The sequence below is a fragment of the Cyprinodon tularosa genome, unplaced genomic scaffold (assembly GCF_016077235.1).
Source record: "Cyprinodon tularosa strain WSP-4 unplaced genomic scaffold, ASM1607723v1 ctg1128, whole genome shotgun sequence".
NCBI lineage: Eukaryota > Metazoa > Chordata > Actinopteri > Cyprinodontiformes > Cyprinodontidae > Cyprinodon > Cyprinodon tularosa.
In genome coordinates this window covers 111,265-132,842 of record NW_024037924.1, presented here as the reverse complement: position 1 = coordinate 132,842, position 21,578 = coordinate 111,265, and the positions used below count along the sequence as shown (strand labels likewise).

General features: G+C 40.4%; 1 protein-coding gene across 2 annotated transcripts in view; it reads left to right on the top strand.

The window, feature by feature from the left end:
- Positions 1–4,891: 4,891 nt before the first annotated feature.
- The window catches only part of LOC119794322 (electrogenic sodium bicarbonate cotransporter 1-like), an 88,951-nt gene continuing 72,264 nt past the window's right edge, over positions 4,892–21,578 (top strand). Inside the window, exons 1-2 of one of the 2 annotated variants that reach the window (XM_038301837.1) lie at positions 4,892–5,162; positions 16,740–16,913. In XM_038301837.1, the coding sequence (XP_038157765.1) occupies positions 4,955–5,162; positions 16,740–16,913 (382 nt within the window). In that variant the 5' untranslated portion in view covers positions 4,892–4,954. The remainder of the gene's footprint in view (positions 5,163–16,739; positions 16,914–21,578) is intronic. The other variant, XM_038301826.1, reaches the window with a different exon arrangement.

Here is a 21,578-nt window from a genome sequence, read left to right as displayed (position 1 = left end):
GCCCCCTCCGAAAAAAGGACTGCTGAGTAAAAACCATAAATGATATCTGAAAAATTATTTTTATCTAAGCTACAGCTATATCTTGTCTTCAATTGGAGTAACTTTCATGGCTGTAGGTCATCTACAACCTGAATGGGAAGAGAAAGAAAAAGAAAAAAACGTTTTCTCACACCTGATCTTTTAATTGGGCTAGCTGCAGCAGGTCCCTCTCCCCCAGCTTTCTGGTGCTTAAAATGTCCTCCGAACAAACGACTGCTGAGCAAAAACCGTATGAGTTATTCAAAAAATTCTTTCACCGTGAGCGTCAGCCATCCTTCGACTCCAACTATGCCAACTTTGGTGTATGTGTGTCTTTCAGAAAAATATTTATGACGAGTTGAAAACACATAATGTCATTCGTTTTTCTCCCCACTGCTGCTCCAAAACCAATGAAAAACGGCTCTGATTTTGATCGACTTTAGGTCGGTCTGGAGGGTTTTTAAGGAAAAGTATTAATCCTACCGTAATTCCGAAGACATTGTGTGGGTCCAGAGATTTCAGTCTACAAACTGACCAAAAATGGTGACTCTAGCTATAAATATGTGGCCGTGAGGGCGAGTTTAAAATGTTTTTTGGTCTTAAAAAAACGGCTGCCTCACACTCTAGCTTTTCAGTCTCTCCACTCTAGAAGGGTGGATTTTGCTAAAACTTTGTGGCGCTTGAGGTCTGATTATACAAAAACCGTAGCAGTTATCAACATACCGTCTTCAGTTTTAAATAGACGAAGGATTTATCTACAAACTGAGCTTTAAACTGTTTTTCTACATGAATGTATGCCGACACAGTGAAGTGCTGTTTTTTATGCTTTTTTTTCCTCTCCCCATTCATTTCCTATGGGATTTTTTTTGCGACGTTTTCGCTAATAATTCGCGAACCTTCGGACTAATGAGAAAGTTTTATACAAGCACGCATCGCACCATTGGTCCCGACGCGTGTGCCAACTTTGGGCCCGATCCGATGAATGGTGCGTGACTAGTTACGCGCCGAAGTTTTTGGTGGCGAGGAGAACTATAAGCTATAATAAAAATAATACGCGGAATAAATATGTGAGATAGTAGTAGGTGGGCCATGCCTTCGGCATGTGGCCCCCCTAATAATACGCGGAATAAATATGTGAGATAGTAGTAGGTGGGCCATGCCTTCGGCATGTGGCCCCCCTAATAATACGCGGAATAAATATGTGAGATAGTAGTAGGTGGGCCATGCCTTCGGCATGTGGCCCCCCTAATAATAATACGCGGAATAAATATGTGCAATAGTAATAGGTGGGCCATGCCTTCGGCATGTGGCCCCCCTAATAATAATACGCGGAATAAATATGTGCAATAGTAATAGGTGGGCCATGCCTTCGGCATGTGGCCCCCCTAATGACATTATGTGTTTTCAACTCGTCATAAATATTTTTCTGAATGACACACAAACACCAAAGTTGGCATAGTTGGAGTCGAAGGATGGCTGACGCTCACGGTGAAAAATTTTTTTGAATAACTCATACGGTTTTTGCTCAGCAGTCGTTTGTTCGGAGGCTGTTTTAAGCACTTGAAAGCTGGGTGACAGTGAGCTGCTGCAGCTAGCTCAATTAGAAGCTCAGCTGTGATGAAACGTTTTTTTCTTTTTCTTTCTCTTCCCATTCAGGTTGTAGATGACCTACAGCCATGAAAGTTACTCCAATTGAAGACAAGATATAGCTGTCGCTTAGATAAAAAGAATTTTTCAGATATCATTTATGGTTTTTACTCAGCAGTCGTTTGTTCGGAGGGGTGCTTTAGCAGCAAAAAGATGAGTGAGAGGAGCTGCTGCAGTTAAAACAAAGGGAGGAGCAGGTGGGATCAGCCATTTTGTTTGTGCTTCGTTTTGGGTTGTGAAAGACCTACAGACATGAAGGTTATCCCAGTCTGAGACAAAGGATAGATGTTGCTTTCACTGAAAGAATTTTTCAAATAACTTTTACGGTTTTTGCTCAGCAGTCGTTTGTTTGGAGGGTAAGCACCTGGAAGCTAGCTGACAGTTAGCTTCTGCAGCAGCCTGCTACAGTGCAGCTGCTGAACTCTTAGTGTGAGGCAGCCATTTTTTTTAAGATAAAACATTTTAACTCGCCCTCACGGCCACATATTTGGAGCTACAGTCACCATTTTTGGTCAGTTTGTAGACTGAAACCTCTGGACTCACACAATGTCTTCGGAATTGCGGTAGGATTAATACTTTTCCTTAAAAACGCTCCAGACCGACCTAGTGTCGATGAAAATCAGCCGTTTTTCATTGGTTTTGGAGCAGAAGAGGGGAGAAAAACAAACATCACTATGTGTTTTCAACTCGTCATAAATATTGTTCTGAAAGACACACATACAACAAAGTTGGCATAGTTGGAGTCGAAGGATTGCTGATGCTCATGGTGAAGAAATTTTTTGAATAACTCATACGGTTTTTGCTAAGCAGTCGTTTGTTCGGAGCTGTTCCTCCCATTCAAAAAAGCCTGAGAGCGAAGGGACGATAGTGCTGCGCTTTTCTCTCTGTCACTGACAGGCTCGTTAAGCGTTGTCAAGGTAACCGTGCTTCAAACAGATTTTACCTCTGCTGTTTTAAACAGCACATATTAATCTAATGGAGGGTGAAAGCACTGATTTAACATTGGGAAATGGATACTATATGACTGCTGTCCATGACACTTCCCTTGCCACTCAACACTGATAGACTTTCAAAATAAGACTCCAGGGACCCTACAAAATAAAAGCCTCTATATTTTTTACATATATTTATTGCCCTATATGGCTCAACATTATGACCCAAACTCAACCCCATTTTAGAGAATAGACTCTAGGAGACTGTTTAAAACACACCCTATGGCAAATTTCAAAATAAAAGCCTCCCATTTCATCTTCATCTACTGCCCTAATAACATGGTAAAAAGAGTGATTTAACGATTGGAAAGTCATCAACTATCATTGCTGGGTCTGAACATTTTCTCTAAACACAACTCTGTTGGACTTTCAAAATAAGACTCCAGGGACCCTACAAAATAAAAGCCTCTAGATTATACTAATGCAATAATTGATGCAAATGGCTCAACATTATGACCCAAACTCTTTCAGGTTGTTTTTATTAGACTCTAGTGACCTTTTCAAAAACACACCCCAGAGCAAATTTCACAATAAAAGTCTCCCATTTACTCTGTAATACAGCAGCTATTCACCTAATAACATGGAAAACCAGTGATTTAACATTTGGAAATGGATTCTATATCACTGCTGGGCATGACCCATCTTTTGATGCACATCCATGATAGACTTTCAAAATAAGACTACAGGGACTCTACAGAATAAAAGCCTCTTCCTTATACACACTCATACATTCTGGCATATTGCTCATAGCCATTTTTAATTTCATCACTGCAATGGCTCTGAGCATGCGGGCGGAGCCCGCCATTGGTGATTTCATCACTGCAATGGCTCTTAGAAGGCGGGCGAAGCCCGCCAATGGTGATTTCATCACTGCAATGGCTCTTAGCAGGCGGGCGGAGCCCGCCATTGGTGATTTTTTTCATCGCTGCAAGGGCACCTAGCATGCGGGCAGCGCCCGCCAACTGCACTTTACCCACTGCGGTTCAATATGGACAACCCATATTACCCTTGTGCATCATATGCTGTGCACGTCTATTTCCCAGATTTCAGCACAAGTGGCACACAGCTCTCTTTGCCCATGAACTAGCCCTCTTTCCTTCCCTCAGCAGCCCTCAAAGGCGTAAGCAGTTGGTCTGGGGAGCCCCAATGTCACTTGCCAGGGCCGTATTGGCACAGTTACCCAGACGGGCAGTAGGTGGCCCCCCTCAAAATTTCTTTAGAAATTTTCTAGTTCAATATAATGCTGCATTAAGACATCTACATGACAATGATCTAGTGAGAAGACTCTGGTAGAAACTTCACAAATGTTTCAGTTTCCTTGTTACATCACTAGTAGGTGGTATGATCTTCAAAACTCGACATGCGCTAGCCTAAACCCAATATGCTTTACCTTTGCCATGTCTACCAACACAGGAAGGTTTTTGCTGTGTATATGAGAAGGGAGGTATTGCTTCAAACCTTCCAGAAAGCCTTCCACACTGGCACATTTCTGTGTCATAAATAAGGGTGTGAAATTTGTGATTTTAGATCCAAAACATTAATAAAACATAATTTTATTACAATTTTAACCCTTAATTTTACATTAACTTGATGTTGCCACGCAGGATTACACACTTTAACAACCCCATCTGACATTTTCACAAAACTGACCTCCTTTTTGCTTATGAGCAGCAGGGATGAAATTTTCAAAAGTTTGTTGAGAAGAAGCATGGAGGGTTTATTTCATTTTCAGTTGAACACTTGTGGAGACATTTTAGAAAGTTCCAAAGAAGCTTCCCCGGCCTCTAATGAACGAGTATGTGTGTGTTGTCACTTAAGCAAAGCCGGCATAATCCCGTAAGGGCGGATGAGTAGACAGACATGTGATGGCCCACTTGTTTCTAAGGTGGAGGGTGTTGGAGAGAGAGGGGGGCTGGCAGGCAGGCATTAGCAGCAGATGGAGAGGCTTTGTAGTATGTGTGGGCGTCTGGCTAATCACAAACACAAATTCAAAGTTTTGTTTGATGTTTCGTTACTGTAACTAAAGGTCTTATATGGAATGATGTTGCTCATTTGACGAGGTTGATGTCTCATTAGGAGCAGCACCAGGTTCTCTGTGGACTACACTAAATTAGCCGGCTTCCTGTCCTCTCCCTCACCCTGCTGTACCAGATTAAAGCCACAACATTATACCTGTCACACTTAGCGTTCATCAAGGACGGCCCACACACGCTCACCCACTTGTGCTCGTTCACTCGCTGCCCATCACAGGCGTCAGGTGTAGCCTCTGGTGTTTTATGGTTCTTTAATGGGTGGAGATGAGCGCCACCAGCAACACCAGACTGAGCCCTAGTCCTAATTTACTGCAGGTCAATGAGCCAAAGCGCTATGGCTCAACGCTGTCACTGGAGGAAAAGTGTGAACAGTCTTTCTTCCTCTTCTACTACTACAGGATGGAGGACGAGGCGGTGGTGGATCGCGGGGCGTCCTTACTCAAGCACCTCTGTGATGAAGAGGAGGTAGAGGGTGAGTTTACCTGTTCATTTTTACTCCAACTTATTTTAGATGGCATCATATGTTTGGAAAGCATATAAGCTATGAAAATCATTTATTTATTTTCAAATGAAACTCACTCATTGATAAAAGCAGGATGTTGTTGATACTTGTAACAGGAGCCAAATTGGCCCACTTCCTGCATGTACTGTACACCCTGGTGTTCACCTATTTAACGAGCTGGCATGATGAAGATGTAGAACACAGAGCATGTGATCCAGTGTTTACCTCACTAATCCTGCCATAGACCGACAGGACAACATGGAAGATGAAAAGAGCTGCTAGTGTTCTAATAATATAGAAGTAATCACTAAACCTGTTAAGAACTCTAATGAATAGGTAAAGAAAGACTATGAGACATTTGTCTTCTTTAGGTTTAAAGATTCCAACTTTTAATTGGACTGCATTCATCCTGTGGAGAAAATTACCCTGTGAAGAGGCATTTATCTAATATATCATCAATGTTGTCAAAACCGCTGATAAAATTGTATTATTTTTCTTTAGCTGTTTATACTCTGATGAACACTTTTAGTGAATCAGTTCTATGTTAATGTTGCCACAACTTTGAGGGTCATGATGCTGTTGAGGTTCCTACATGAAGCCCATTTCCACATTCCTGGCAGAAGCTACCGAATTTTATTTATTTATTTTTTGCCGTTTTTGGGCCGATTCTCCAGTCGTGCGAGAATTTTTTGATCGGGCCGACTTTCAGCCTGATTGCGCGTCGTGTAGTGTAGAGGGGGCAACAATGGGAGATTAATCTCTCATGAGCACCTCCTGATCAGGAATCGTAAGGTCAGGAGAAAATTAATAACGGTTTGAAATTCAGTCGCCCGTCAAGGGCAAATCGATCAGTGGGCAAACAAGGATTCTTCTTCTTCTTCCTTTCAGACGAAAACACAGAAGCATGGTGGTGAAGCGAGTGAAATGGAGATCTTTCTGTAAAATTGACAGACCATAGTAGCCATGTTTGCTCAGCCATGTCTTTGTCCAAATATGTCGTCCCCTTTTTTTAGGGCTTTCAGAACAAAATTGCATGAATTGCCGAGGCAGCGCGTTTCACTCCAGTGAACTTTATATTCCTCTTCTGCTCGTTCGGCTTCCAAATAGACGAGTCTGAATAACGCCATCTCACTGTGGAGCTGAGTGTGACTTGGTTTTTAGACGTACAGTGTGGCAGGTAGATCGCATCAGAGTGTCGTGTCACACAGTGTGAGAATATACATAGTGAGCGGTGACCTATTAAACCCTGCGGTTTCGTCATACCAGTGACGTGCGGTGAGGTTCATAGCTGGTGAGGCACTGACGTCATCAGAATAAGATTTGCAAATAGATGCATAGATTGACAGCAGTTTACAGGTTATGTTTCACTTCTGCATCCTTACACATACAAACTGTAGCTCACAAAACACACATTTCCTTAAAAAACAAAACAAAATAAATGTTATTACTGTCTTACCTTTACTTATAAATGAAGTCCATGCGTCGCTCCTTCTGCACAAAAACATCCGTCACTCCTTATCTTCCTTCAGTTTTAAAAGTCTCTCTGTCTCAATGGAGATCACTGCCAGGGAAGAAAGCCTTCCTTGATCCGTCCTGTTCCTGCTGTATGTTTTCAGTCTCTTGAGCACCCCCTGCCATGAGGCAAGAGAACTGCCTGCCTCACCTCGAACCTGTTCTCTGCCGTTTATAATCGCTCATTACACGAAACACGTTACACAAACACAGTTGGTGACAAAAACACTGTACATTATATACATAAGCTAAATTATTAGAAATAAGTTCACACATTAAATTTGTTTAAACCATTTTATTGACGCCGTACAGCACCATGCTCTCTCCGCTTTGCAGCCAGCGCAGAGCCAGGGGTTGCGCAATCCAAGGTGAGGCAGAGCTCGCTCACCGGCATCGCTTCCAAGCATTTGAATGGGAAAATAAGAAAATTCAGCGATTTTGAACAAATAAAAATCGAAATTGGTGAAGCTACATGAAAAATAAATATTTTTTAGTACAAACCACCGGATGAATATAACAATTTAAATTACTTTATGATTATATATTTTCTTTCTTTCCATGATGGCTGGTGAGGCACTGCCTCACCTGCCTCCCCTGACTGCACGTCACTGCGTCATACAGTGTGAGCTGTAGCTGCGTGCAATTATTAAAAATCGCTGGTTGTTTTACAAAAATTTACAAATTTGCGATGGTAGTACAGCGACAGCGTTTCCTTTGCATATTTTCTAAATAAAAGGATGACATATTGATAGAGCATAACACTTGCTACCCACAGCAGCGAATCTTTTGTTGTTGTGTTGTTTGGTTTATCCTTTGTAGGGAAATGCACCATATATGAATTATAAATGCTTTCGGATTCTCCTTTTCTGATTAACTCGAGTCGCATTTTTTTCTCGTCTTTTTCATTTTGTGAAGTGGCTGAGGCCAAAATGTGTAGTCCTAGATTCATTTTTAAGAATCCAGACACACTGAAATCCCTCCATAACCAGGCCCCCTTTTATCCAATATTTTTGCCATTAACTGGAGGTCATATGCCTTAATGTTGCTTATTTTTTATTTTATTCAGATACATTTATTTTTCCTGCTCTAATTCACTGGATTGAATTAGAACATCTTGAAGTACCTTATAAAAAGATTAGAAATATAAACAGTCAAATCAGTCCTTAAGACATATTCTGTCATTAAATCTAATAAGCTATTATAGTGCAATTGTTAAATCTTTTTGTTGTTGTTGTGTTTGCTTAGTGAAATGAAGCTCTCTCTGCCTGATATTGCTGTAGACTGTGCCCATTATGCCTTCATTACATGTTGTTTGGATAACTGCAATTCTCTGTATAGTGGGCTCGATCAAACCTCCATTCAACGCCTGCAGGTAGTTCAGAAAGCTGCAGCTTATTTAGTTACAGGTATGAAAAAGTGCAGCGTCCTCCAGTTAGCTACAGGATTCATTTTCAGATTTTATTGATGGTTTTTTAAATGGGTTAGTCCCAGTCTATCTTTGTAATATACTGTTGGTCCATGTTCCAGCTCAATCAACAAAAGGCCATGCCAAGATCTCAAGTGAAAACTGGAGGGGACCAAGCATTTGCCTTCAATGCTTCTTCCTTTACATATTAAAACAGACCAGTCACTTTGCATTCTTATGTCTTAAAAACCCTCGCATTTGCAGTATTTTTTAACTCAAGTTGAGCAGGTTCTTCTGTTATTTTTAATCTTTCTTACAATATAAAACAAATCAAATGTGAGTGCATTGAGGCAAATCTACCATGAAAAAATGAATAAAATAAGATACATTTTTCAGTTTGACTCCATTGTAGTCATTAGGGTCAACAAGCTGAAAGAAGTAATGACCAAAGTTGACTGGTGTAGATTTTGGGGGTTATTTGAAATGTTGAGAATTAAGCAAAGATAAGGAGCTCTGTTTATGATGTTTTATCAACCTATTAATTGTCTATTGTCGGTGGCTTAAGGAGCCAGACTGTTAAAGGCTTAAATAAAAGTTAGTAGAATAAAATAAATGGATATTTGAGAGCCTAAACAGAATTATTCACATTTAAATCACTTTTTAGAAAACAATTCAAAGAGTGCTTTTAACATTTGGAATATAAGATATAATTTGTAATTCCTTATTTTCTGTTAATTTGACCTTTTATTTTCAATGTTTGTTTGCATATCGCCTTCGATTAAACCCATACAAAGTGTAAACCAAAGAAAACCACTTAAGCTCTCTTAAAAAAAGAAATTGTTTTTAATAAGCATTAATTTAGGAAACAATAAAGGAATGCTTTAACAATAAAAAGTGAAATTTTCTGAACTGTTTTACTGTAAGATGACATGACTAATGAAACGAGAATTTGTTTGAGAGCATTTTTCAAATAAGTGTCAATTTATCAATTTGTCCTATTTTTATTATTTTTTTTTAACTTTGTCGCAGTTGGGTTATGTTTATAGTCCTGTCTGCTCCCAATGATGGTGGTGATCCTCATTCAGTTGTGGTTTACGTGGCGAAAATGTCAGCCAGCTGCTCTTGCGGCACGATTCTTGGTCACCGTCCAGCAGGTTGAACGCTTTGGCTCAGAGCCCATTTTAACATCCAAGAACATTGTGTTTTGTTATGCTTTGTCTGTGTTGGTACTGAAAATGTATCTAGCTCAGTTATCTTTGACATTAGAATACAAAAAAAACAGAGGCTTTTATAAAAAAATAAATAAAATGCATACTGTCCGATTATCACCTCTGATATAATAATGTCCCAGAAGCAAGTGTAGAACTGTATTTATTGAGGCTATTGCTGCATTGGTATGCTGTCAGTGGCCTGTAGTGTGTCCCCATCCTTCTTGTTGGGCTAAGGAGTTCCCAGTGCCTTTGTAGTAGCAGAAGGATCAGGCTGTACTGTTTCTTCTGGTGTAAAATCCACTGAGCTACACAAACCTCCCTCAAAAAACTCCATTTAATTTTATTCACTGCATGCTTACAGGCTGTTCTTCTTCCACCCCCTAAAAATAGAAGAGGAAGTCGTTCCACAAAGCTACCCTGGAAGTGTGCAAATCTTCCTTTCCAGAACCTCAACTTTACTGTTTTTACTTCTTCTCCTGCATCACCTCCTTTCTTTCACCGTCTTTCAGGATGTCCCACATTGAAAAATCAAGAAATCAACTTAAGTTAATATTTTTTTTGTCGGCAAAATGTTTTTTCTTCTTTACTGCTGTTTTGAAGATTCGACACATGGATTTATTATAACAATGCAAAATACCATTAAAAAGTCAATTTATTTAAATTGTTCTACAGAAGGACATATTCATGTGATCTTTTAAAGTATGTGGCACATAGGATTATATTTAGCTTTTTTTTAATTTAAATTATTATCATAATTAGAATGATTGTAGTTATAAGTAATACAGTAATTATATTGATACATTTACATTTATTTATAGAGCACTTCTAAAAAAAAAATCTATAATCAAAGATTATAGAATAAATAATTAACATTAAACTAGCTCTCAGCTAAGAAAAAAACGAAGTTATTTATACTTTTACATACATTTGCAATATATGTAGTGCTGCCTAGAGGTGATCAGCCTGTGAGTCTGTGGAGGTGTTTATATGTAGCATAGGGTCATTTGAAATTTCCCAAATGAAAAGCAAACTACTTTGTTCTCAAGACAGAACTTTAGGGATAGAAGTTTTACTGCGCTACCCTTTTAAGGGAACATGCTTCTACAATTCTGGATGATAACTTCCATATACTTCATTTTCTTAGTTTTATAACTGATGGAAATTGTGTAAAATTTAACTTGGTATCATCTTGAAAAACTATATATTTTTGTATGTGATGAACAACAAGTTGGTGCAGCACCGAGACCAACTACCATATAAAGAAATTGTCGGGATGAAACAAATAATTTTGATGGTTTTTATTCTTTTTTAAATACCAGCAGGCCATAACCAAAATTAGCTCAAATGAAACCAAACTAATTTGTTTATTTTTAAATTGTAATGAGTAGAAACAAGAGATAATTGCAAGAAAATATATAAAGAGTAGAAGTAAAAAAGTTGTCTAAAAATATTTACTTAAGTAAAGTATAGATAACCAAAATCTGTACTTAAGTAAGGTAACGAGGTATTTGTATTTTGTTACTTGACACCTCTGTTCTGGATATGCATGTGTGCTTAAAGGGAATTTACTCCTCAGTACTGTCCATGCTGCTTATTAAGTTATTGTGCATCTTTTTCTGCAACAAATGGCTAAAGCAGCACAGATAGCATAATGAGTTGCAAGCGCACCTATGGTCCAAACTACAGGAGTGAACACACCCAGACACACAAAAAAGCAAGAAAGAAAAAAATAAAGAAAAAAATGAAAAATCTCACAGTAATAGAAATATATACTGAGGAAAATATCTGCAGTTGCTTTGCTGTTTGCTGTTCGTTTGCTCCTGTAGGCCACCGTTTAAAATAAAATACATAGAAAAATGGAAAGACATAAAAAAAACAACAAACACAGAAAATGAAGTGCAAAATAGATTTTAATCATTTTAAGTTTGGGTCACTTAACAGTAAAACATAAAGCAATTAAGAATCAATGATGATTAACTGCATAGACCCATTTAAACATCACAGTTAGATATAAAAGCTGCATCAGTAAATAGTTTTCATTGCTTAGTATGCTGTTTGTTACAACACCTTACTTTTTTACCTCATCCAGTTTGGAGTAAAAACAATAAGGAATAGCTGTGTTTACATGTTTTATTCTATGTGACTGTGATTTGATATTTGACAGTTTATCAGTTCAAAACCTCTGATACAGAATAGCACATTATACAGGTGCTGGTCATAAAATTAGAATATCATGAAAAAATAGATTGATTTCAGTAATTCCATTTAAAAAGTGAAACTTGTATATTATATTCATACATTACATACAAACTCATATATTTCAGATGTTTATTTTGTTTAATTTTGATGATTACAAATGACAACAAATGAAAATCTCAAATTCATCATATCAGAAAATTAGAATATTACTGAAGACCAATAAAAACAAAGGATTTATAGAAATGTTGGCCAACTGAAAAGTATGAACATGAAAAGTATGAGCATGTACAGCACTCAGTATTTAGTTGGGCCTCCTTTGGCCTGTATTACTGCAGCAATGCGGCGTGGCATGGAGTCGATCAGTCTGTGGCACTGCTCAGGTGTTATGATAGCCCAGGTTGCTCTAATAGTGGCTTTTAGCTCTTCTGAATTGTTGGGTCTGGTGTATTGCATCTTCTTCTTCACAATACCCCATAGATTTTCTATGGGGTTAAGGTCAGGAGAGTTTGCTGGCCAATTAAGAACAGGGATACCATGGTCCTTCAACCAGGTACTGGTAGCTTTGGCACTGTGTGCAGGTGCCAAGTCCTGTTGGAAAATGAAATCTGCATCTCCAAAAAGTTGGTCAGCTGCAGGAAGCATGAAGTGCTCTAAAACTTCCTGGTATGTGGCTGCGTTGACCCTGGACCTCAGAAAACACAATGGACCAACACCAGCAGATGACATGGCACCCCAAACCATCACTGACTGTGGAAACTTTACACTGGACTTCAAGCAACGTGGATGAAGTGCCTCTCTTCTTTTCCTCCAGACTCTGGGACCTTGATTTCCAAAGGAAATGCAAAATTTACTTTCATCAGAGAACATGACTTTGGACCACTCACCAGCAGTCCAGTCCTGTTTCTCTTTAGCCCAGGCAAGACGCTTCTGACGCTGTCTGTGGTTCAAGAGTGGCTTGACACAAGGAATGCGACAGCAGAAACCCATGTCTTTCATACGTCTGTGTGTGGTGGTTCTTGAAGCACTCACTCCAGCTGCAGTCCACTCTTTGTGAATCTCCCCCACATTTTTGAAGGGGTTTTGTTTCACAATCCTCTCCAGGGTGCGGTTATCTCTCTTGCTTGTACACTTTTTTCGACCACATCTTTTCCTTCCCTTCGCCTCTCTATTAATGTGCTTGGACACTGAGCTCTGTGAACAGCCAGCCTCTTTAGCGATGACCTTTTGTGTCTTGCCCTCCTTGTGCAAGGTGTCGATGGTCGTCTTTTGGACAACTGTCAAGTCAGCAGTCTTCCCCATGATTGTGTAGCCTATAGAACTAGACTGAAAGACCATTTAAAGGCTTTTGCAGGTGGTTTGAGTTAATTAGCTGATTAGAGTGTGGCACCAGGGGCCATCAATTTTGAACCTTTTCACAATATTCTAATTTTCTGATATGATGAATTTGAGATTTTCATTTGTTGTCATTTGTAATCATCAAAATTAAACAAAATAAACATCTGAAATATATGAGTTTGTATGTAATGTATGAATATAATATACAAGTTTCACTTTTTAAATGGAATTACTGAAATCAATCTACTTTTTCATGATATTCTAATTTTATGACCAGCACCTGTATATCTGGCTCTGGGAATACACTAAACAGCAAAACATTATTTATTGTTGGACTACTGTTAAAGGAATAGTACACCCAAAACATGATTAGCCTTCATTTTCTACTCACCCCCATGCTGAACAACACTCTGGAGTACTTTTTTGATATCTCAAATGCATCTGGAGATCTGGGAGGCTTCTTGCTGTCTGCTGACATTCAAACAATGGAGGTCTATGGTGACCGAGACAGAAAGGTCCATAAAAGCCCACAAAAAACGTTTCAATATTCCTCCATACTGCTCGTCCAATGTATTCCAAGTTTCCTGAGTGGGTAGCATCCAGAATTTACTCGAAACGAAGTCATTTAGAATGTTTTTAGAGCATAAACAGTAGTGTATAGGATTTCCTGAAAAGCGCGCACATGCGCGATCACGACGCTACGGAAGCCGGCAGACCAAACCAGCGCATTCAGCTCGGCAAAGAACTCCTGCTCTTCCTCAACACTGAAGTCCTCAGACATTTTTCTTTCGTTGTTTCTTTCTTTGCACAGGTAAACAGCACATTTCTTCTTCTACGCTTGCATTATCGGCAGAGCAGACGCTGAATGCGCACTTTCATCTGGTTTGGTCTGCCGGCTTCCGTAGCGTCGTGATCGCGCATGTGCGCGCTTTCAGGAAATCCTTTACACTACTGTTTATGCTCTAAAAACATTCTAAATGACTTCGTTTCGTGTAAATTCTGGATGCTACCCACTCAGGACACTTGGAATACATTGGACGAGCAGTATGGAGGAATATTGACACGTTTTTTGTGGACTTTTATGGACCTTTCTGTCTCGGTCACCATAGACCTCCATTATTTGAATGTCAGCAGACACCATGAAGCCTCCCAGATCTCCAGATGCATTTGAGATATCAAAAAAGTACTCCAGGGTGTTGTTCGGCATGGGGGTGAGTAGAAAATGAAGGCTAATCATGTTTTGGGTGTACTATTCCTTTAAACAAAGAAAAAGAATGGTACAGAGAAATGCTATTTTTAGATTTGAAGTACCAGAATCTTGTACTATGACAACAGATTTCAAAATGATCAAGTCATTTATTTTTTCAATCTTAAACATTTTTCTCCTTATCAGTTATTGAAAGTTGCCATTTTCTTTTATGTCAGAAAATCCTGGCACGGCTTGTTTTATGTGTGACCGATTCTGCGTTTTCATGTTGTCCCATAAACACGGGTCGTGGGTCCTTTTTGTTGAACCCAAAGCCCTCTAGGTTGCAGTTCTGATATGGGTGATGCTGGCTAAAACTCTGAGTGTTTTCCTCCAACATCTCTTACTGAGGGTCGGATTTTTTTAAACTCCTACTTTTTACATGACCACTGGTCATCTCTCCTAATGAATGATAGAGCACTAATATGTGACGATGTAAATCTTTCCTGTCTTTCTTATTACCAATACCTTTTTTAATTTGGTAGACCAGTGTTTTCAATGGATTAAACAAAACAAACTAAAATAGGACATTGTGCTTTGAGCAAATACAGGATGCTGTTGTGCTTCTAGACAGATCATTGTTTGATGCTGAGGGGTTCAGTCACTTTCTTGAGGGATCATGTGCAGTGCTTGGCTCAGCTTTACTCCAACTGCTCCAGAAGGAGACCTCTGTCACTGATAGTCTTTTGTTTCACTTCTTTTTGATCCCATTTAGAAAACATAGACAGACGCTCCAAAGACCAAATGCTTAAACAATAACCTGTTTAAAACAGGTTTGCAATTTTGCTAAATCAAGCTGGTATTAATTGTTTCTTTAGATCTGTGTATGGCTCTGTTCCCGAAATGCTAATATTTCTTAAATCTTTGCCTTTTGTTCAAAAGAGTTCCAAACAATTTCCTTTCTGAATGTCCTCGTTTCCATTCAACTTAAAAAAACAAAAACAGTTAGTCAGTTTTAGAGAATTAAAACTTAAAATGTAATATTCTCATTATAACAAAATGACAATTGGTAAAGTTTCGATGCGGTTTTGTATTCCACATTTCAAAATTTGGTTACAAAAAGATAACCCTTATAAATCTGGGTTATCTGGCTGGAGGTTTTTTTATTCTGGCCAGTTTGACAATGAATTAATAATCATGTGTCATACCCAAACCACTAAGCAATCAAAGTAGATGGAAATAAGAACTATTAATGTACATTGAATTAAATCAAAGCTAGTAATTTGCTAGTCACACATCTTGTTTTGGTCTACAGACAGTGCTAAAGAGCGCATAAGATGGTGAAATATTCCTAATTGCTCCTTTAAGCAGGGTATCTTTGCACATCAAGTTGAGTTTGAAATAACATAAGGTCTTCTTGTGGAGTGGCAGGTAAAGGACACTATTTTAACATTTCCACAAGTTGTATACGTGGCTAAGAAACTTTGTTTGATAGGTCTGATTGATGATGAAAAAATAAGAATCTCCTTTAGATCGATCATTACTAATGAAACAGGCCCTTGGAGCTCTGATGATCAAAGTTCAGCCATCTAAAACACCTTACTCCTAACCTTTCTAATATAAATGATAAATAGGGGATAGTTTCTGCTGTTTTAAACTGGGTTATTGGTTTAGAACAGCAATGTTTTTTTAATCTCACCTACCAGTTCTCTCAGTGTAATATAACCCCTAAACGCTGAAAATGGGAATATTGTTATAGCTTCCCCTCATTTTTCTCTCCTTAGTTTTAGGATTAGGATTTGATAAGGCAGATAAGCAATTAGCATAGAAAGTTTTGTTTGGTTAAGAAAAATAAAACGGTGGCTTTGCTGACTACTGCCACATGTATAAATGATATTGTGTTAAAATATATGATTTTACATTTTGCCTGATTCTTTAGCTCTAACTTGAAGAGTTTTAAGTTTGGGCCAAGTGTGAAAGCGGAAATTTGCTTTTAACATGAAATGTTGAAAATTCCTATGATTAACAAAACCAATTGAACTCTAAATTTTAAGTTAAAAACCACCAAAACAATTAGTTTGAGCAAAATCTTTACTTAAAAGTTTTTGTCTAAAACAACACATTTCCAGATAGCTTACCTAAGTTCTATTGAAATAATCAGGATGCCTGGTTATTCATGCTTATGTAGGTCAGGTTGAATTTCATTGTCAGTGTCTCAGGTTTCTGTTGAGACCTGGTTTGAAACGCTTCAATCGCTGAATCAAAACGCAACATAAGCGCTCTGAACCTAAACCACCTATCATATATAAAACTGCACGTTGTCATTGTTGTTATATCAACATATAGACGAGGGAAGTAGCCATGCAGACAGTCGTGGCGTCTTCACTGTGATGTGATACTTCTTTTTTGTCCTAATATTTGTTTTGACAGGGTACTGCCACCCCTACTTCCCTGTTCTGATGTACTGTCTGGAAATATTTGATGAAAAATGCTGGTTCATGCATGCAATAACTTTTGTTTTTTTATCCCCTCCTCATCTGTTAAAGGTCACATTACGCTTTTACTTCTAATGTGCTGTAATTCCCAAAAGGACTTTTTTTGTTAACAGGAAGATGCTTTAAAAACTCATCATAACATCTGAAGTATAGTTATAATTTCTCTGATGTAGTGCGTTCATTTCCTTTTTGTCCCTTTTGCAGGTCACCATACCATTTACATTGGAGTCCGTGTGCCGAAGAGCTCCCGGCGTCGGAAGCGCCATCGCCGGAGAACCAGCCACAAGGACAGAAAGGAGAGGTTGACAGCTAATGCGTTTGACAAGTCAGACACGGGCAACAACGACGAGGCCAGCAACAGCATCCTCAAACCTCTCAGTAAGTTCTGATGGACTCCATGTCAGTTCTGATTAGGTTCATGTTTCTCCTGCTGAAGGCTGCTCTCTGCCCCTGTAAAACCCTGTGGCCCCTAACAAAGTTGCTGAGTCCATTCATTGGCCAGAAATAGCTCTGCTGTGTTCTGCTGAGTGACATGTTTATTTTGGACAGAACAAAATCTTTTTTTTTTTTTTGTTGGATCTCATAGCTAGTTATAGCAATGGTGCTGTGGTAGGCGAAGCACATATTCTGGTTAATTATGGTCCTCAGATGGTCTTTAGTAATCAGATTAAATGGACTTTGGAAATGGGCTTCATTGTGGCACAGTTTGTAGCATTGCTGCCTTGCACCAATTCCTAGCTTGGGGACTTTCTGCTTGGAGCTTGCATGGTCTTCCCTGTGCATTAGGGGTATCTCTGCAGGTACTCTGGCTTCCTCACATAGTCCAAAAACATAACTGTTTGGTTGATTAATATTTCTAAATTGCCAATAGGCATGCAAATGATTGTGTGTCTCTGTGTTGCCCTGAATCAGACTGGCAATCTGTACAGGGTGTACCTTGTGTGGCGAGTGGTGGCATAGTGGTTAGAGCAGTGCGCTTGTGCTCTGGGAAGGTTGCAAGTACCTGGTTTGATCCCCACAGCCTGCACTCTGGACCTCTGACAAGACCCTTAACCCCACACTGCTCCCCAGGCGTTGCACAGTGGTAGCCCACTGCTCCCCAATGGGATGGGTTAAATGCAGAGAGTGAATTTCTCCATTGTGAGATCAATAAAGTTAATTTCTATCCTTTCTACCCCACCTTTAACCTATAGTCTGCCGGCTATAGGCACCAGCCCTCAGTGGCCATGGCAAACATGTGGTAGAAGATAGATTGATGGATTTGTGAAATCTCAATGATAATTAGTGACAATAATTGGTATAATTGGTAAAGGAGAAAAAAAGTACTAAATAATGTATAAAAATATGACTATCACTGAGGTTATTTGTGCTTTAATGATTCCCTTGTTTTTTTATTCTTGCTTTTTACTTCCACTAGCACTAATCAGGGCACTAACTCTCTTTTGCTGGTATTTTGTGGGCTGTAAACTGGAAGCTATCTTGCAAACCAGCGATCTGCATCACATTCATAATTTTTTATGAACAATTGGATTTTGATTCAGTCTGGTGAATTCTAGGATGGAGAATGTTAGAGTTAAACAGATAATTAGATATTTTTCCTTTGGGTATTGACTAGTTGTAAGCCGTCAAAGCTGTTTGTTTTCTAATTCTTATTAATAGTCAGAAAGTGGATCTTAAAAGAACAATATACCGTATTTTCACGACTATAAGGCACACTTAAACGTCTTTTTTTTCCCTCAAAATGTGCGGTGCGCCCTTTGGTGCAGTGCGCCCTATGTGTGTTGTAAGTGCGACTTTTGAGACCACCTCATTGAGGAGATGATGAAAGAGTGGCTGAATGTAAGGAGACCAGGTGTTTTTTTTCCACTCATCACCATCGCTGTTAATCTGTGACTCCATGCGTGCCCATCTCACAGCTGATGTGAAAAACATGGTGAAACAAATTAAGCTGTGCTCGCTGTTATTCAACCGCTCGACATCGGTGTAAACCGGACCCAGCAGGTGCAGCAGAAGCAGCGTGTTTACATGCAAAGTCAATGGTTGACGCGCGTATAGGCGCAGCAAAAGGTCCTGCATGGCGTTTTGAGCAGCAGGCGCTGCGCGTCGGGAGCGTTTAAGCATCTGACGCTCCGCCAACGCGCTGCTGCTGCTCGAGATGGAAAAATTGAAGTTTTGCTGCTGGAAGCGCCGCATCAACCAATCAGAGAAGCTGATCTGGGAGCTGACAGCGAGACAGACACTTCGCTCTGATGACATATGATATTAAGGCAAATGAAAAAGGCTGGATGGATGAGGAGATGATGAAAGCGTGGCTGAGGCAGGAGTATGTGAGGAGACCAGGTGGTTTTTTCCACGCATCACCATCGCTGTTAATCTGTGACTGCGTGCCCATCTCACAGCCGATGTGAAAAAAAAGGTGAATCAAATGAACGCTGTTATCCGGGGGTCTGACAAAGGAACTTCAACCGCTCGACATCGGTGTGAACCGGCCGTTCAAAGTAAGGCTGTGAGCGGCGTGGGAGCGATGGATGACCGACGGAGACCACAGTTTCACGATAAGTGGAAGGCAGCGCCGGGCAAGTTACGCCACCATTTGCGGATGGATTGTTGATGCTTGGACTAATGTGTCTGCTGGCTCTGTTGTTCGAGCTTTCGCAAAAGCCGGCATCATTTCTGAGGAGCCGCGCTGCACGGAAAGTGACTCTGACAGCGAAGAAAGGGAAATTGGCATGTCTGATTTAGCGCAGCTGTTTAATTCAGAAACAGAGGATGATGACTTTGATGGGTTTGATTAATACTTTGTAATAAATACTTGAATAAAGCACAATCATACTCAGTTTTGCTCCCGCTCTATTTTTCTACCTGAAAACTTAATTCAACAGCAGCCTCTGGCCGGGTCTCCTCCGGTTTCACCGCGGCGGCTGGCAGGTGTTTTTTCATCTAAATAATCTAAATCTTGCAGCTATATTTGCTGTGATCAGTGGGAATAAAGTAGTTTTAATATGTTTTTAAGTGAAAAAGTCCACCTGAAAACTTAATAATTGCAGTCAGTTCATCCAGATTATTATCCTGCCTATACTATTTCTGTCGGAGGCGCTCAGACCCCCACATACCAGCGGTGCACCGACAGTAGAAATCCCTTCAACAGCAGCCTCTAGGCCGGGTAGCCTCCGGGTTCACCGCGGCGGCTGGCAGGTGTTTTTCATCTAAATAATTTAAACTGCAGGCACCAGGATACCGGCAATAAAAGCGAACATATTCCGTCGGCAGGTTTCAGGATTTTAAGTTAATTTAGGAGTGATCACAGCGCTCTGTCATCTGCGATGCGTCTGTCTCACAGCCAGCTCCCAGGTTTGATAAATACTTTGTAATAAATACATGAATAAAGCACAGTCATACTCAGTTTTGCTCCCGCTGTATTTTTAAATACGCAGTAGAGGTATTTAAACGTAGTAGAGGACATGTACCTGTATATAAAAACGCGCCCTATAGTCCGGTGCGCCTTATGTGTGTGTTAAATACAGAAATGGCACACATAACTGAGACTGCGCCTTTTAGTACGGTGCGCCTTATGGTCGTGAAAATACGGTACTCAAAATGGGAACATTACTGTGGTAAATCAGAAAACCAGTAAAATTTGCCTGTTGTTTTTGTGCTAATTATCCTCAGCAATGCAAGTCAGTAACAACATTTTCTTCTCTATTATATACTACTTCAAAAACTAAAATAGATATTTACACAGAAGGATGTCACTGTTTGTGCCACTGGTTTTATTAATACATGAACCATCACAGGCACAACTGTTTTGTTTATATGTAGGAAACTAGAATAATCTGGCATAGAAAACATGTTATTTACTTGCAGATGAAAACGTTTGGTTATCTAACATAACCCCAGTTCTTAGAATAATATGAGCGAGGTGTCTCGCTATGGGATGCAGCCTCCTGCAGCCCTGATAGAAGCATCTATCTCAATCTGCCAATCCTGATTGGCCGGTGGAAGTGCCCATCATACGCCACGCCCCGTAGCTCCGACTACTAAAGCGTGTGCTGATCACGGCACTCCAATTCAACAAGCAAACTTCTTCTCGCCGCCCTGCAAGAAGGGTCGTCTGGCGAGACACCTCGCTTATATTATTCTAAGAACTGGGGTTATGTTAGATAACCAAACGTTCTTTTTCATAATATTCACTCGGTGTCTCGCTATGGGATATGGTAGCTCCCGTATTGCCAGACAGCTTATCGAACAAGAACCGGCCGATGGGGAAGGTCCACAAGGTCAGTTATGACTCTAGGACCGCACTGGCCACGCACGGTCCAGACACGTCAAGCATGTAGAACCGGACAAAAGTCAGAGGCGAAGACCAATTCGCCGCTGAACAAATGTCCTGAACGGACACTCCCCGAAATAAAGCCCAGGACGCAGCCATCCCGCGGGTAGAGTGTGCACGCAGACCCGCCGGGGGCTGCAGACCCCTGCTTCCATACGCCAAAGCTATAGCCTCCACCACCCAGTGGGCGAGGCGTTACTTTGTGATCGGCTGTCCCTTACGGGGCTCCGCCCAGGAGACAAAGAGCTGATCACTCCTCCTGAAGCTCTGCGTCCTGTCCATATAAGAGCGCACGGCTCGAACAGGGCACAGCGTGTGCGCTCGCTGTTCACCTGGGGAGGCGGCGAACGCCGCTAGCTCGATCGGTGAATAAGAACCAACCACTTTAGGAACAAAGGCCGGGTTGGGCTTCAGAACCATACGCGTGTATTCCGGGTCGAACCGGGTACATGCGGGGTTCACAGAGAGCGCATGAATGTCGCTGACTCGTTTCGCAGAGGCCAGGGCCAGTAACAGCACTGTCTTGAGAGACAGATGTTTAAGACTGGACCCCAACAACGGTTCAAATGGGGGTCCCTTAAGCCCCTCCAGAACCACCGACAAATCCCACGGAGGCAGCAAAGGTCTGGAGACGGGGAGGAGCCTGCGGGCGCCCTTCATAAACCGACAAACCAAAGGGTGTTGGCTCGCCGTTTTGTCTCCAAATCCTATAT